Source organism: Lithobates pipiens, unplaced genomic scaffold, assembly GCF_037356315.1.
Source record: "Lithobates pipiens isolate NorthernLeopardFrog02 unplaced genomic scaffold, aLitPip1_a1.2 Scaffold_23, whole genome shotgun sequence".
In the NCBI taxonomy this organism is placed as follows: Eukaryota; Metazoa; Chordata; class Amphibia; order Anura; family Ranidae; genus Lithobates; species Lithobates pipiens.
Genome location: NW_027507785.1, coordinates 2,444,796 through 2,457,883, shown reverse-complemented (window position 1 = coordinate 2,457,883; position 13,088 = coordinate 2,444,796). Strand labels below are relative to the sequence as shown.

The following is a 13,088-nucleotide window of genomic DNA, read 5'->3' as shown; positions in this document are numbered from 1 at the left end:
CAGAGTATTGATAGGGTATTGCAGAGTATTGGCAGGGTATTGCAGAGTATTGATACTGATAGGGTATTGCAGAGTATTGATAGGGTATTGCAGAGTATTGGCAGGGTATTGCAGAGTATTGATAGGGTACTGCAGAGTATTGGCAGGGTATTGCAGAGTATTGGCAGGGTATGTATTGCAGAGTATTGGCGGGGTATTGCAGAGTATTGGCGGGGTATTGCAGAGTATTGATAGGGTAGTGCAGAGTATTGATAGGGTAGTGCAGAGTATTGATAGGGTATTGCAGAGTATTGGCAGGGTATTGCAGAGTATTGATACTGATAGGGTATTGCAGAGTATTGATAGGGCATTGCAGAGTATTGGCAGGGTATTGCAGAGTATTGATAGGGTATTGCAGAGTATTGGCAGGGTATTGCAGAGTATTGATACTGATAGGGTATTGCAGAGTATTGATGAGTATTGGCAGGGTATTGCAGAGTATTGATGAGTATTGGCAGGGTATTGCAGAGTATTGATGAGTATTGGAAGGGTATTGCAGAGTATGGATGAGTATTGGCAGGGTATTGCAGAGTATGGATGAGTATTGGCAATTTGGCAGGGTATTGCAGAATGCAACTTACTTACACACTAGTGACTGACCTCCTGGTATTTATTCTCTTCCCTTCTGTTCTGGGGGGAGAAGAAGGAAACTTGAAAAGTGCAGCGGCTGTGGCAACAGGAGGCACTGGGTAGAGGGGAGCGGGAGGACAGTCCGGCGCGCAGCGTGTGTCACACTGACTGATGGTCTCGCGCCAGTGCGTGCCCACGTGCACGGCCGAAGTCATGTGACCGGTTGCTAGATGCGGAGCGGCCCCTGCCTAGCAACCAGTCACTCGGCGGCTGAGGAGCGGCGCGGACTACGCGCTGCATAGCCTCAGCCCGGCTCAGACAGCTAATGGGAACGGCGTTCCCGCTGTGGAAATAGTACGGGAACGCCGTTCCCATGCGTTCCCGCAGCACTCGAGCCCTGCCTGAAGGGAGTTGGGAAAACCAGCAATTGGGTAGTGTATATTGTGCTGGAGGCACACACAACATCCACTAACTCCTGCAGATGGCAGATGGCTCAAATAGAGAAGAGCTATGTAGGTGGATATAGCGGCGTATACTGGGTTCAGAGCACGCTCAATCTCCTACCACTGACTGCAAGCTCTATTTAAAACAAGCAAGATAGCTAGCTATATAGGTGGATATAGCGGTGTATACTGGGTTCAGAGCACGCAGACAGCACGCACAATCTCCTACCACTGACTGCAAGCTCTATTTAAAACGAGCAAGATAGCTAGCTATATAGGTGAATATAGCGGTGTATACTGCGGTCAGGGCACGCAGACAACAACCACTACAGAAGAGCAAGAACGAAAAATCGTCCGATAACGATCGGTGTATACTGTGTTGAAGGTACACAGAACACCCACTAACTCCTACAGACGCCAACACACTACACAAGGCCGCCGCGTTTGCGGCCTTATATAGTGTGGGGCGTGTACTACACAGCCTGAGCTATGATTGGCCACAGGCATCCTGCCTGTGGCCAATCATGGCTCTCCTCGCTGCCGGTGCTGTGATTGGCCAAGCATGCGGGGTCACAGTGCATGCTTGGCCAATCATGAGCCAGCAATGCACTGCGATGACGCAGTGCATTGTGGGCCGTGAGCGACACACGAATTTGGAGCGAACGGCCCACAACATTGAGAATTCGCCGAACGGGCAAACGATGTTCGAGTCGAACGTATGTTCGACTCGAACACGAAGCTCATCCCTATCCACCTATATAGCTAGCTATCTTGTTCTTTTTAAATAGAGCTTGCAGTCAGTTGTAGGAGATTGTGCGTGCTATCTGTGTGCCCTGACCGCAGAATACACCGTTATATCCACCTATATAGCTAGCTATCTTGCTCTTTTTAAATAGAGCTTGCAGTCAGTTGTAGGAGATTGTGCGTGCTGTCTGCGTGCCCTGACCGCAGTATACACCGTTATATCCACCTACATAGCTAGCTATCTTGCTCTTTTCAAATAGAACCTGCAGTCACTTGTAGGAGATTGTGCGTGCTGTCTGCGTGCCCTGACCACAGTATACACCGTTATATCCACCTACATAGCTCTTCTCTAATTGAGCCATCTGCAAAAGTAAGTGGATGTTGTGTGTGCCTCCAGCACAATATACACTACCCAATTGCTGGTTTTCCCATCTCCCTTCAGGCCATTACCATGTCTGGAAGGCCAGCAAGGAGAGGCAGACAGGCTCAGGCAGGGTATTGCAGAGTATTGATAGGGTATTGCAGGGTGTGTATTGGCAGAGTATTGGCAGGGTATTGCAGAGTATTGGCACAGTATTTCAGAGTATTGATGGGGTATTGCAGAGTATTGGCAGGGTATTGCAGAGTATTGGCAGGGTATTGAAGAGTATTGGCAGAGTATTGGCAGAGTATTGGCAGGGTATGTATTGCAGAGTATTGGCAGAGTATTGCAGAGTATTGACAGGGTATTGCAGAGTATTGGCAGGGTATTTATTGGCAGAGTATTGGCAGGGTATTGCAGAGTATTGCAGAGTATTGGCACAGTATTGCAGAGTATTGATAGGGTATTGCAGAGTATTGGCAGGGTGTTGCAGAGTATTGGCAGGGTATGTATTGCAGAGTATTGGCAGGATATTGAAGAGTATTGGCAGAGTATTGAAGAGTATTGGCAGGGTATTGCAGAGTATTGGCAGAGTATTGAAGAGTATTGGCAGGGTATTGCAGAGTATTGGCAGGGTATGTATTGGCAGGGTATTGCAGAGTATTGGCAGGGTATTGCAGAGTATTGCAGAGTATTGATAGGGTACTGCAGAGTATTGGCAGGGTATTGCAGAGTATTGGCAGGGTATGTATTGCAGAGTATTGGCAGGGTATGTATTGCAGAGTATTGGCGGGGTATTGCAGAGTATTGGCGGGGTATTGCAGAGTATTGATAGGGTAGTGCAGAGTATTGATAGGGTATTGCAGAGTATTGGCAGGGTATTGCAGAGTATTGATACTGATAGGGTATTGCAGAGTATTGATAGGGTATTGCAGAGTATTGGCAGGGTATTGCAGAGTATTGATAGGGTACTGCAGAGTATTGGCAGGGTATTGCAGAGTATTGGCAGGGTATGTATTGCAGAGTATTGGCGGGGTATTGCAGAGTATTGGCGGGGTATTGCAGAGTATTGATAGGGTAGTGCAGAGTATTGATAGGGTAGTGCAGAGTATTGATAGGGTATTGCAGAGTATTGGCAGGGTATTGCAGAGTATTGATACTGATAGGGTATTGCAGAGTATTGATAGGGCATTGCAGAGTATTGGCAGGGTATTGCAGAGTATTGATAGGGTATTGCAGAGTATTGGCAGGGTATTGCAGAGTATTGATACTGATAGGGTATTGCAGAGTATTGATGAGTATTGGCAGGGTATTGCAGAGTATTGATGAGTATTGGCAGGGTATTGCAGAGTATTGATGAGTATTGGAAGGGTATTGCAGAGTATGGATGAGTATTGGCAGGGTATTGCAGAGTATGGATGAGTATTGGCAATTTGGCAGGGTATTGCAGAATGCAACTTACTTACACACTAGTGACTGACCTCCTGGTATTTATTCTCTTCCCTTCTGTTCTGGGGGGAGAAGAAGGAAACTTGAAAAGTGCAGCGGCTGTGGCAACAGGAGGCACTGGGTAGAGGGGAGCGGGAGGACAGTCCGGCGCGCAGCGTGTGTCACACTGACTGATGGTCTCGCGCCAGTGCGTGCCCACGTGCACGGCCGAAGTCATGTGACCGGTTGCTAGATGCGGAGCGGCCCCTGCCTAGCAACCAGTCACTCGGCGGCTGAGGAGCGGCGCGGACTACGCGCTGCATAGCCTCAGCCCGGCTCAGACAGCTAATGGGAACGGCGTTCCCGCTGTGGAAATAGTACGGGAACGCCGTTCCCATGCGTTCCCGCAGCACTCGAGCCCTGCCTGAAGGGAGTTGGGAAAACCAGCAATTGGGTAGTGTATATTGTGCTGGAGGCACACACAACATCCACTAACTCCTGCAGATGGCAGATGGCTCAAATAGAGAAGAGCTATGTAGGTGGATATAGCGGCGTATACTGGGTTCAGAGCACGCTCAATCTCCTACCACTGACTGCAAGCTCTATTTAAAACAAGCAAGATAGCTAGCTATATAGGTGGATATAGCGGTGTATACTGGGTTCAGAGCACGCAGACAGCACGCACAATCTCCTACCACTGACTGCAAGCTCTATTTAAAACGAGCAAGATAGCTAGCTATATAGGTGAATATAGCGGTGTATACTGCGGTCAGGGCACGCAGACAACAACCACTACAGAAGAGCAAGAACGAAAAATCGTCCGATAACGATCGGTGTATACTGTGTTGAAGGTACACAGAACACCCACTAACTCCTACAGACGCCAACACACTACACAAGGCCGCCGCGTTTGCGGCCTTATATAGTGTGGGGCGTGTACTACACAGCCTGAGCTATGATTGGCCACAGGCATCCTGCCTGTGGCCAATCATGGCTCTCCTCGCTGCCGGTGCTGTGATTGGCCAAGCATGCGGGGTCACAGTGCATGCTTGGCCAATCATGAGCCAGCAATGCACTGCGATGACGCAGTGCATTGTGGGCCGTGAGCGACACACGAATTTGGAGCGAACGGCCCACAACATTGAGAATTCGCCGAACGGGCAAACGATGTTCGAGTCGAACGTATGTTCGACTCGAACACGAAGCTCATCCCTATCCACCTATATAGCTAGCTATCTTGTTCTTTTTAAATAGAGCTTGCAGTCAGTTGTAGGAGATTGTGCGTGCTATCTGTGTGCCCTGACCGCAGAATACACCGTTATATCCACCTATATAGCTAGCTATCTTGCTCTTTTTAAATAGAGCTTGCAGTCAGTTGTAGGAGATTGTGCGTGCTGTCTGCGTGCCCTGACCGCAGTATACACCGTTATATCCACCTACATAGCTAGCTATCTTGCTCTTTTCAAATAGAACCTGCAGTCACTTGTAGGAGATTGTGCGTGCTGTCTGCGTGCCCTGACCACAGTATACACCGTTATATCCACCTACATAGCTCTTCTCTAATTGAGCCATCTGCAAAAGTAAGTGGATGTTGTGTGTGCCTCCAGCACAATATACACTACCCAATTGCTGGTTTTCCCATCTCCCTTCAGGCCATTACCATGTCTGGAAGGCCAGCAAGGAGAGGCAGACAGGCTCAGGCCGATAAAAGAGGGCAAGCAGGCTCTGTGTCTAGAGACAACAGTGCTGGTCGTGGACGCGGTGCATCGTCATCATCTGTACGTGGCCATGGGACACGCTTGTCCTTCTTTTCGGAAGCTGGACATGTTGAGCCGCAACATGCCGAAGACTTGGTAGAGTGGATGACCAAGCCCTCTTCATCCTCCTCATCCTCTCTCACCCAGGCTCAGGGTACTAGCAAAGCAGCTGCCAATGCATCGTCTTCCCTCGTCTCAATGTCATCATCAGTAACTCCTTCACTAGACCCATCACGTCCTCCTGAGGAGTCTCCTGAACTCTTTGAGCACAGTGTTGGGTATATGCTCCAGGAAAATGCCCAGTGTTTTGTAGGCTCTGATGATGATACTAGAGTAAGGCAGTAGCGTGAGCACAGAGAGAGGGGATGCTCCCAGCCATCCACATGCCCAGCGGTTGAATGCTAGCTTGACTAAATTGCTAGCACTTCAGTCCTCTCTGAAACCTGCTCTGAGAGGAATGAAGGTGTAGAATTAGGTGTGTCACAGCCAAGTGCTTCCTCTAGCAGTACACCCATGTGCGATTATAGCAGGCAAATGTCCCTGCCCCAGCTGCTGGATCGCCGAAAGAAGTTCACTCCCAGCCATCCACATGCCCAGCGGTTGAATGCTAGCTTGGCTAAATTGCTAGCACTTCAACTGCTGCCTTTTCAGTTGGTAGACTCAACCCCCTTCCGTGAGTTTGTACAATGTGCGGTTCCTCAGTGGCAGGTCCCCAAACTTCACTTTTCCTCACTGAAGGCAATTCCGGGTCTCTCTACCAGCATGTGGAAGGCAATGTCCTTGCCTTGCTGGACAGGGCGGTCAGCGGTAAGGTGCATATTACCGCTGACTCATGGTTCAGCAGGCATGGACAGGGACGATACCTGTCTTTCACGGCCCATTGGGTCACACTTCTGGCAGCTGGGAAGGATGCAGGACAAGGTGCAGTAGTGTTGGAGGTTGTTCCGCCACCACGCCTCCAAAATGCTACTATTGGTTGTGACACACCTCTCTCCTCCACCCCCTCCTCTTCTTCTTCCTCCATGGCCTCTTCCAGTGCTCTGTCCTCAGAACCAGCGGTGCTCCGTAGGCGTTCCAGGGGCTACGCAAGTATGCAAGTACGCAGGCAAAACGATGCCATGCCGTGCTTGCACTGGTTTGTTTGGGGGACAGGAGCCACACTGGGGCAGATGTTTTGTCAGCTCTGCAGGGGCAGGCCGAGAGGTGGTTGACACCACACCAGCTTAAGCCAGGAATGGTGGTTTGCGACAATGGCACCAACCTCCTCTCTGCCCTCCGACAGGGACAACTGACCCATGTGCCCTGTGTGGCACACGTCCTTAACCTGGTGGTGCAGCGGTTCTTGGGAAGGTACCCGGGCTTACAGGATGTCCTGAAGCAGGCCAGGAAAGTCTGTGTGCATTTCCGCCGATCATTTAATGCCTGTGTTCGGCTGGCTGAGCTCCAAAAGGAGCTGAACCTGCCCAATTATATGTGATATGCCCACCAGGTAGAACTCAACGTTGGCCATCCTGCAGCAGCTGCACACGCAGCAGATGGCCATCAATGAGTACATGTGTGACTATTGCACCAGGACAGGGTCAGGGGAGCTCGGTTTTTTTCTCACCACGCCAGTGGGGCATGATCAGGGATGCATGCACTGTCTTGTCACCATTTGAGGAGGCCACAAAGATGGTGAGCAGTGACAGTGCATGCATCAGTGACACTGTACCTCTTGTCCACCTCTTGGAGCATACGCTGCATGGAATAATGGACAGGGCACTTGAGGCAGAACAGAGGCAGGAAGAGGAGGACTTCCTTGCCTCTCAAGGCCTCCTATATCCAGACAGTGTTCCTGCTGTGCCACCCATCACACAGGAAGAGGATGAGGAGGAGGAGGAGGATGATTGTGTCAGCATGGAGATGGAGGCTGGCACTCAGCATCAGCAGCAGTCTTGTAGGGATGATTTACAGTCCCAAGAAACCCGTGTACTTGTACGTGGCTGGGATGAGGTAGCTGCGGATCATGTTGTCCTTAGTGACCCAGAGGACTCCGGACCGAATGCCTCAGCTAACCTATGCTGCATGGCCTCCCTGATCCTGCAAAGCCTGCGGAAGGATCCTCGTATTCTTCGGATCAAGGAGAGGGACCATTACTGGCTGGCCACTCTCCTTGATCCACGGTACAAGGGTAAGGTTGCCGACCTTATCTTGCCATCGCAGAGGGAGCAGAGGATGAGACATCTCTGGGAGGCCTTGCAGAAAGGTCTGTGCAACGTATTCCCAGAGACTGGGAGGTTACAAACTCCTGGTCCTGGACAACGTGTTGCTGAGGCATCGGTCAGAAGGAGCGGTGGAGAAGTTGGCCGTCTGACCAATGCGTTCAGACAATTTTTTTAGTCCGCAGCACCAAGGTATGATCAGTTCCAGCAACCATCGCCAGCGTCTGATTTACATGGTGCAGGAATACCTAGGGGCAAGGTCAGACTTGGACACCTTTCCCACCGAAAATCCTCTGGCTTACTCGGTCTTGAGGATGGATCACTGGCCAGAGCTTGCACAGTATGCAATTGAGCTACTGGCCTGTCCTGCATCCAGCGTTCTTTCGGAACGCACCTTCACTGCTGCTGGTGGCTTTGTTACCGATCACAGGGTGCGCCTGTTCACCGACTCAATTGATCGACTGACCTTCATCAAGATGAATCAGTCTTGGATCACCCACAGCTACCAAGCACCTGAAGCTGATGTAACCGAATAATTTTTTTTGAAATACCACATCCCTTCAAGACTGCCTATGCTGATGCTGAGTGACTGTCCTGTTATGTTGATTGTCTATCCTCTTCCTCCCCCGCTGATATGTTGGAAGAACATTTTTGGTTCTGGGTGATGCCACCAGCCCAATTTTTCTGCCCCTGTTTAACAGGGGCGTTTAATTACAATTTTTGATTCAATGCTTTGCAGCAGGGCTCATTCTTGCACCACAACTAGAGTATATGGGAGAGTTTGTAGTGTCGTGGCACCAGCACCAGTGCCTAAGGCCCAAATTTTCAGCCCCTGTTTAACAGGGGCATGTAATTACAATTCTTGATATAATATTTCACAGGAGGGCCCGTTCCTGTGCCCACCCAGAGTAACTGTGAGGACTTATAGTGTTGTGGCACCAGCACCACAACCACCAAAGGTAAATTTTTCTACCACTGTTCAACAATGGCATGTAATTACAATTCTTGATATAACCGTTCACAGCAGGGCGCTCCAACGCCCACCAAGAGTCACTTTGAGGGCTTACAATGTTGTGGCAACACCAACACCTTGCTCCGCCATTTCTGCAGAGAATATAGGGCAGGCCCCTACTTTCAAACATCCAACTTACAAACGTCTCCTACTTGCAACGGAAGGAGACAACAGGAAGTGAGATGAAAAAAGACGGACGACAAAACAAATTATACAGGGGTGATAACCCTTCCCTATGTTTTCCAAAAAGCTTAAAAATAGATTTTTTGACTGGAGCTACACTTTAAAAATGTACCAGTTGAAAATCACAAACAGATTCTACTTAACACAACAAACCTACACAGTCCCTGTCTTGTTTGCACCGCCTGTATACTGCTGTTCTGAGTATATAGGGCCTGGGTATGGGGTTCCCCTTAATATCCGTACAAGACCCAAAGGGGTTGGTAATGGGCAGGGGGGCTACCCATGCCATTTTTCTCAATGATTTTCATCCATATTGCCGGAACCAGATATTACATTAAAATCGCAAGCAGTTTTAAATGACGTTATTTCCGTTAAATGTTATTTTGTGCAGGGACTGTTCTAAACACGGGAAACACGTGGCACTTCACAGGCATACTATAGACACCCCCCAGGCACGATATTTAAAGGAATTTTTTCACTTTAATCATCATTAAAAATCAGTGCTCCCGCCAAAACGGCCATTTTTAAAAACATTTTAGGCATTGACCCATGTCCCCTGGGGCAGGAGCCAGGTCCCCAAAACCTTTTTAGGACAGTATCTTGCATATTAGCCATTAAAATTAGCACTTTTTATTTCGAACGTTCGAGTCCAATAGACTTCAATGGGGTTCTAAAGTTCGTACGAATTTTAGGTCCGTTTGAAAGTTTTGGTGCGAACCGAACCGGGGGCTGTTCAGCTCATCCCTATCACAGACAGTCCTCAAGCGTCACCCCACTGGCCTGCTCGGTCCCTGGCTTGACACACAAGACTGCTCTGCAAGTGTCACCTCCGCTGGCTGGGTCCCTGGCTTGAGACCTTGCTGAAGTTTCCCAATTGTTCACCATCCCCGGTTGGTGAGAATACTGCTCTGGTACTTGCTTCAGCTACTCACTGTGATCTCCTGTAACAAGGCGGTTGGTCCCTTAGTGGCGACAGCTTCTCCTCTACCTCCGTCAATGACAGGTTCTTCGGACGGCAGAACCGTCACTTCTGGTTGAACTGCAAGCCGCAGTCCCAACCCTACTCTGCTCTCTTGCTTCTGGATAGACCCTTAGACAGCCTCGCAGCCAGATGTCCCCAGGATAGGTACATTTAAGAGCAACCCTGGCTAAACAGACCTAAATTTGAATAGTTTTCCAATTTCCAAAGAAAATAAAATAGAAAATAAAGGTGTAGCGGATGACATTTGGGATCAAATGTCACACGCCTGTAAATTTAGTTTTTGGCCTCAGAACAGTAAAGGTTCTGAGGGTTAATTGTGTAGGTAGGCCTTAACACCAGTCTGGCCAGGCTGTGTTTGTAAGTTCTGCCTGATCATGTGGACGGTGAGTTGCACACGACAAGCTAGAAGCAAGTCTGGTTGGATGTTTGGGTATCGGCCTTCTCTGAGCCAATCAGTGAGAGTGCCGGGCCCGCTGAGGAGTCTGGGAGGGGGTAGTTAAACGGGTGTGAGTCATGTGTTCGGGGTTCCGGAGTTGTTCGAGAGACTGTGTGGTCTGGTCTGGTTCCAGGACCGGGGTAGCCCCGTGAGGGGTCTCGGTCATGGGGTGTCCGACACCCCGCAACAGTGGCCACTGATAGACCTGCCTGGTCTGGGGTATGGATCCGTCTGTTCCTGAGTTTCGGAACCTGCTGGTCCAAGGCGCAGTAACTGAGGGAGGATTCGTCAGGTCTGTCTGCCAATCCCCCCCCTACTGATGGAGCATTGTGGATGACAATAGAACAAAAAGAAAACTTCACCTCTCCCAAAACAGCTGAAATGTAAAGACTGATCAGATCCATTAGAGATACCCTTTATTACCAAAAGTATTGGAACGCCTGCCTTTACCTTGACCTTGCTTTGTGCATAGGTCCAAATCATTTGGTGGAGGGGGGATTATGGTGTGGGGTTGTTTTTCAAGGGTTGGGCTTGGTTTGGGGTGAAGAAACTTGACTGGACTGCACAGAGTCCTGACCTTTCCCGCCCTTCCTGTCCAGGCCCCTTTTCAGCGCTCTCACATTTTGAATGACAATTACTCAGACACATTTCTCTTTGTTTCTGTTATAACATTTTCAAAATAAATAATCTTTCTTCATATTTTTAGGTAAAAATGTATTCTGTTCCATTTCTCTGGTGAAAATTCCCCAAATCGGTGTATATTATTTGTGTGAAAGTTATAGTCTACAGACTATGGGATATATTGTATATGTGAAGATTGATAAATCCTGATGTAGTGACGGCCAATCTAATTTCCTGAGGCCCTAAAATGCACTGATTGAAGCTCTGACCCCGATGTTCATTGTGTTTGTATTGTTCTTCTTGCAGACAGTGAAAACTGCATGAAATGTCCTGATGAAGAATGGCCAAATAAGAAGAAGGATCGGTGTGTTACAAAATTGGTGGAATTTCTCTCCTACACTGATGACACCATTGTTATAGTATTTTCGGCTGTCTCCATCCTCTGTTGTCTTCTGACTGGTTTAATATTGGGGATATTTATACATTACCAGGACACCCCCATTGTTAAAGCTAATAACCGGAACCTGAGCTATCTTCTCCTGGTCTCCATCATGCTGAGCTTCCTCTGTGTCTTCTTGTTCCTCGGCCATCCAGTAGATGTGACCTGCATGCTCCGTGTCTCCTCTTTTGGTGTCATCTTCTCAGTTGCCGTCTCTTCTCTTCTTGCCAAAAGTATCATGGTGTGTATTGCTTTTAAAGCCACCAAACCTGGGAGTCCCTGGAGGAAATGGATGGGAGCCAAACTACCCAATTTTATCATTTGTGTCTTATCACTGGTTCAAGTCTTAATCTGTGTCACTTGGTTGTCTATTTCTCCTCCCTTCCAGGATCGGGACACTCACTCTTATCAGGGGAAGGTCATCATTCAGTGTAATGAGGGTTCAGTTATCGGCTTCTACTCTGTCCTGGGATATATGGGGCTTCTGGCAGCTGTGAGTTTCATTATCGCTTTTTTAGCCAGGACATTACCGGACAGTTTTAATGAAGCCAAGTTCATCACCTTCAGCATGCTGGTGTTCTGCAGTGTCTGGATTGCCATGATCCCGGCCTATCTGAGCACCAGAGGGAAATACATGGTGGCTGTGGAGGTTTTTGCTCTAATAGCCTCAAGTTCTGGACTTCTTGGTTGTATATTTTTCCCAAAATGTTACATAATTCTGTTCAGACCTGACCTGAATACAAAAACATGTATCCACTAATAAGTATGGAGCAACGCTGGGTTACCAGTAGTTATAGCATTATCTCTATTATTGGTAATTGTAGTATTTTGCTAATGTATTGAGAATGAACATTATTAAAGTGGATGTAAACCCAAATTTTTTTTTTGTTTGATGTCATAATGTAGAGAATAAGATTTCCTATCATTTGAGCCCAGTCTTGCCACACAGAGTCCCCTCCTCTCCTCCCCCATCCTCTCCTCTCCCCTCCCCTCTCCTCTTCCCTCCCCTCCTCTCCCCACCTCTCCCCTCCCCTCACCTCCCTTCCCCTCCCCTCCCTTCCCCTCCCCTTCCCTCCCCTCCCTTCCCCTCCCCTTCCCTCCCTTCCCCTCCCCTTCCCTCCCCTCCAACTCTCCCAGGATTGGCTGCCTTTACTGTGTTTTGACTGGATGTTTCTCATCATGGGGTGGGATCTACAGATCAGGGTGAGAGGAAACGTATGCTGCAGTTCGCACCAGAACTTTCCAACAGACCAAAAATTTGTGCGAACTTTAGAACCCCATTGAAGTCTATGGGACTCGAACATTTGAAATAAAAAGTGCTAATTTTAATGGCTAATATGCAAGATGTTGTCCTAAAAAGGGTTTGGGGACCCGGCTCCTCCCCCAGGGGACATGGGTCAATGCCTAAATTTTTTTTTAAACTGCTTTTTTTCCTGGAGCACTGATTTTAATGATGATTAAAGTGAAAAAAGTGAAATATTCCTTTAAATATCGTGCCTGGGGGGTGTCTATAGTATGCCTGTGAAGTGCCACATGTTTCCCGTGTTTAGAACAGTCCCTGCACAAAATGACATTTAACAGAAAAAAAGTCATTTAAAACTGCTTGCGGTTTTAATATAATATCTGGTTCAGGCAATACGGATGAAAATCATTGAGAAAAATGGCATGGGTAGCCCCCCATGCCCATTACCAGCCCTTTTAGGTCCAGTCCAAAAATCTATTTTTAAGCTTTTTGGAAAACATAGGGAAGGGTTATCACCCCTGTATAATTTTTTTTGCCGTCCATCTTTTTTCATCTCACTTCCTGTTGTCTCCTTCCATTTGCAAGTAGGAGACGTTTGTAAGTTGGATGATTGAAAGTAGGGGCCTGCC

The 13,088-nt window shown here is 48.4% G+C and overlaps 1 protein-coding gene across 1 annotated transcript in view; it reads left to right on the top strand.

Moving 5' to 3' along the window:
- The window catches only part of LOC143926786 (vomeronasal type-2 receptor 26-like), an 80,094-nt gene extending 68,037 nt beyond the window's left edge, over positions 1-12,057 (top strand). The window contains exon 3 of the mRNA XM_077450834.1: positions 11,084-12,057. Within this exon, the coding sequence (XP_077306960.1) occupies positions 11,084-11,976 (893 nt within the window). The 3' untranslated portion in view covers positions 11,977-12,057. The remainder of the gene's footprint in view (positions 1-11,083) is intronic.
- The last annotated feature ends 1,031 nt before the right edge of the window (positions 12,058-13,088 follow it).